This window comes from Coregonus clupeaformis, unplaced genomic scaffold, assembly GCF_020615455.1.
Source record: "Coregonus clupeaformis isolate EN_2021a unplaced genomic scaffold, ASM2061545v1 scaf0369, whole genome shotgun sequence".
Lineage (NCBI taxonomy): Eukaryota > Metazoa > Chordata > Actinopteri > Salmoniformes > Salmonidae > Coregonus > Coregonus clupeaformis.
In genome coordinates, this window is record NW_025533824.1 from 157,501 (window position 1) to 162,500 (window position 5,000).

Genomic DNA, 5,000 nt, shown 5'->3' on the forward strand with positions numbered 1-5,000 from the left:
GCTTGTCTTCTGTGTTTTGTTCCTTTCAGTGGCATTGTGTGTGTGTGTGTGTGTGTGTGTGTGTGTGTGTGTGTGTGTGTGTGTGTGTGTGTGTGTGTGTGTGTGTGTGTGTGTGTGTGTGTGTGTGTGTGTGTGTGTGTGTGTGTGTGTGCGTGCGTGCGTGCGTGCGTGCGTGCGTGCGTGCGTGCGTGCGTGCGTGCGTGCGTGTTTATACATTTGAGAAGCCTAACTCTGTGCCAAGGTTTTAGTAAGGCTGTGGACAGTTGAATGTATTTAAAACCAGAATGTGGATGACGGAAAACCAAAAGAACTCAGCAAGTAAAGAGTAGTCACAAAACAACACAACAGGCATTCTTTTGTTCAATATTTGATGAGTGTTTGACTTCTAAACTACTGTTTAGTGTACATGTTGTTTTCGTTTATTCAACAAGGGAATCACACACAACCTACTCCTTTCAAATCCATCCAACAAATAATTTTCTGAATGCTGTGTTTTTCATCCCTAGGCCTAGCCACTCTAACTTTAGCAGTGGAGCTCTGAGGCTTATGTGAAACATCATCACAGATTAAGCAGCATGATTGTGCACGGCTGAGACTACAGTATTGGACAGTGTTAAAGAGACTCTGCTGACAGCCCTGCAGTCGTAACGGTTAGCACGCCAGAGCATTCACTGTTCCCCTACTCACTCATACAGAGCGGGTGATGTGACAGGCTTGCAAATCTTTATAAATGAATAAAAGAACCCCCCAGACAGATGTGTAGAGGATGTTTGGGGGACGTGCTGAGAATGGAGAGGAGGAGGGAAGGAGGGACTAGTGCCAGCCTCACAGCCGGACGGCCATCTTAGGGCTGTTATCACTGCCAGCTTGTTTGTGACACCTGAACCAGATGTCACTTACTCTCTCACTCTCTCACTCACTCTCACATTCACTCTCACTCGCACTCTCACTCTCTATCTCTATACAACTCTACCCCTGTCTCTCTTTCTCTACCGCGTCTGATTTCATAGGCCAGTGATACAGCATGCCCCCAAAACACTGCGTCAGCCCCAGTACGTAATCAGGCAGGAAATATGTAACCAAGCTAAAGCCTGGGAAACTCAACAGACAACCAGAACAGAGGCAGAGCCCATACAGCTCTAAGCTCTCACAGTGAGACACTCAGCCAAAGCTCTCAGTATAAGAAGCTCTATGACGCAAAGGCATAATGAAGGTTTAAGTTGTGCCACTGGCAAACTCTCAGCACCACTGCAGTGATGTTTTCACAAGGAGAAATTGAGGTGCTCAAAGCACCAATGTAGTTCTGACCTGAGTCAAATTCATAAAGAAATTCACAGAAATTATTTTGACACAGATTTTAAAAAAAGCTCCGGCTGGTCATGTTGTTACTCTGTTCTTTTCCAGCATTGGAATACCACAACCTCAATACGTCCATCGCTACCAGAGACTTCTGGGTAATCACAGGTAATTGTCTTATTGTTTCTTTCATTATTGGCTTATTGAAGAGAAGCTCTCTAGTTGTGCTGCTGATATGTTTTCTGTCTATGCAGTCGTTTCTGCTTATTTTAACCCCTTACACTCGTGGAAATGGGCCTGTATGGATTGGGCCAAATTGAAATGTTTCTAACAGAAGAACTATAAAAAGCATATATATGACCATGGTACAACCTACACTCGGCTGTACCCATAGGAGAACCCTTTTTGGTTCCATGTAGAACCCTTTTTGGTTCCACGTAGAACCCTTTTGGGCTCCATGTAGAACCCTCTGTGGAAAGGCTCCTACATGGAACCCAAAAGGGTTCTACCTGGAACCAAAAAGGGTTATTCAAAGGGTTCTCCTATGGGGACAGCTGAAGAACCCTTTTGGGTTCTAGATGGCTCATTTTTTTCTAAGAGTGTAGCAATTGAAAGAGCAATTGAATTTTATGTGCATTTTACATTTACTGTACTTTTCACAGCATTTGTCAGTAACGAAATCTGGAAATTCTCTGTATACATTCAGTAACATAATAAGAATATTCATTGACATTTTGGAGTAGGTGCAAGATAAGAAAAAACAGGGGTTCACAAGGGTTTGAGTGAGAGGTCTAACGGGTGTCTCCAAGTGGCCACACACCTCTCCAAACTGTGCACAGTTCCTAAGTCATTTCAATGCACTTTTATGACTCAAGGAAAGAGCCTTCAACTATAAGGGGCTTTATTGAGCTCTCCTAGCTTTGCCATTGAGGAACTGAAGCAAGCACACTGGTAGTTTTTTGTTTGGAACACAGCCCTGCTTCCCCACCATCACACAATTACTGTTGTTATTTCATGAGTGCATTCAAGTGTTTATTCCGCGACAAAATGTCTTCACAATATGACAAACATAGGCTAATTCTGTTCAGGACAACACAGGGTATATGCATGTCATCCTTGTAACTGTGGATCATACATAGTGATCTTAAACATAGATACTGTAAATTATGAAATTTCAAAAAATGGAAATATGAACTGCACATTTGGACTCAATGGTGTGTGATTTGCTTGTATGACTTCAAAGCGGTATATATTATAATCGTCAACATGTCATCCTTCAGAACACATCGACTCCTCTCGATTTACAGCATTACCCTCACTCAGACAACAACAAATGTGCAGAAGTATCCCAATAGTGGGAGGGACTGGGGCAACTTCCTGTTGCGCTCGGTGCTCAAGTTTATAACAGCACTTATCAATGACAAGATCTGGCATTTTCAACCCATATACGGGATGACGGGCTGTGAGTGGAAAGGGTTAATTCATTTTTATGATTTTTATAATATTTCTGTATTGAGGCTTTTGTTAAATGCACTTTAAATAAATTGTGATTTGATTATTTTATCCTATTCCTTCCATTGGTTACCTTATTTATTATTTAAGCTACTCTAACAGTGCACCCTTGAGATATTGAATTCCTCTGAAATATTCCATGCTTTCTTATCTGATGCCTAGACTCTGAACACACTACCAATGGAATGCACAATGGCGTATCATAGCTGTTGTTGATTGATCGTCGTTGCGGAGACATGGAGCAATACATCAATATTGTATATTTTATATGATCTTGATTGATTGACATCATTGAACAATGATGTTATCAATGTATTGTATAATTGCTTCTGCCCTTGTTAACTGTGTAATTCAATGAGTAGAAGTAGAGTACAGAGGTCTTACAGAGGTCACTATGACTACCCATTCTGTCACTAGAGTACAGAGGTCTTAAACCATGTGACTATGTTGTTTTACTGAACATCCCCTGTCCATTGTAATATACATCTACAAATGGGTCAGGGAAATAGTCTTACTGGACCATGACCCCCATTCTGTCACTAGCGTACCCTGACTGGACCATGACCCCCATTCTGTCACTAGCGTACCATGACTGGACCATGACCACCCATTCTGTCACTAGCGTACCATGACTGGACCATGACTCCCATTCTGTCACTAGCGTACCATGACTGAACCATGACCTCCCATTCTGTCACTAGCGTACCATGACTGGACCATGGCCTACCATTCTGTCACTAGCGTACCATGACTGGACCATGACCTCCCATTCTGTCACTAGCGTACCATGACTGGACCATGACCACCCATTCTGTCACTAGCGTACCATGACTGGACCATGGCCTACCATTCTGTCACTAGCGTACCATGACTGGACCATGACTCTACATTCTGTCACTAGCGTACCATGACTGGACCATGGCCTACCATTCTGTCACTAGCGTACCATGACTGGACCATGACTCTACATCCTGTCACTAGCGTACCATGACTGGACCATGACTCTACATTCTGTCACTAGCGTACCATGACTGGACCATGACTCTACATTCTGTCACTAGCGTCCCATGACTGAACCATGGCCTACCATTCTGTCACTAGCGTACCATGACTGGACCATGGCCTACCATCCTGTCACTAGCGTACCATGACTGGACCATGGCCTACCATTCTGTCACTAGCGTACCATGACTGGACCATGACCAACCATTCTGTCACTTTTTTCTTATTTATATTAGTTCTTATTTTTTTTAAATATTTTTAAAATATTTTATTTTACCCTTATTTAACTAGGCAAGTCAGTTAAGAACACATTCTTATTTAAAATGACGGCCTACACCGGCCAAACCCGGACGACGCTGGGCCAATTGTGCGCCACCCTATGGGACTCCCAATCATGGCCGGTTGTGATACAGCCTGGAATCGAACCAAGGGGTCTGTAGTGATGCCTCAAGCACTGAGATGCAGTGCCTTAGACCGCTGCGCCACTCGGGAGCCCACCATGACTGGACCATGACTCTCTATTCTGTCACTTACGTACCATGACTGGACCATGACTCTCTATTCTGTCACTAGCATACCATGACTGGACCATGACTCTCTATTCTGTCGCTAGCGTACCATGACTGGACCATGACCACCCATTCTGTCACTAGCGTACCATGACTGGACCATGACCACTCATTCTGTCACTAGCGTACCATGACTGGACCATGACCCTCCATTCTGTCACTAGCGTACCATGACTGGACCATGACCCACGATTCTGTCACTAGCGTACCATGACTGGACCATGACCCACGATTCTGTCACTAGCGTACCATGACTGGACCATGACCCCCCATTCTGTTGCTAGCGTGCTATGACTGGACCATGACCCCCCATTCTGTCGCTAGCGTACCATGACTGGACCATGACCCACCATTCTGTCACTAGCGTACCATGACTGGACCATGACCCCCATTCTGTCACTAGCGTGCCATGACTGATGACTGATGGAAGTGATGTGGTTTAACAAAACATATTTCCGGAGCCCTTTGTACTGTGTAGCTATGTGTGAAGATGAATCAGATCAGGTCTGGGCTGTGTAGACGTGTGTGCATGCCGATGTGTGTTCAGATATGCGTAGTGTGTGTATGTGTAGCCTCTGCTCTTTTTATGGAGGGAAGTATCTGTGGGATGTTACTTTGCAT

General features: G+C 44.2%; 1 protein-coding gene across 2 annotated transcripts in view; it reads left to right on the forward strand.

The window, feature by feature from the left end:
- The window catches only part of kiaa1549lb (KIAA1549-like b), a 123,252-nt gene that overhangs the window by 77,797 nt on the left and 40,455 nt on the right, over window positions 1–5,000 (forward strand). For both annotated transcript variants that reach the window (XM_045215113.1, XM_045215112.1), the window contains exon 8: window positions 1,405–1,464. In XM_045215113.1, the coding sequence (XP_045071048.1) occupies window positions 1,405–1,464 (60 nt within the window). The remainder of the gene's footprint in view (window positions 1–1,404; window positions 1,465–5,000) is intronic.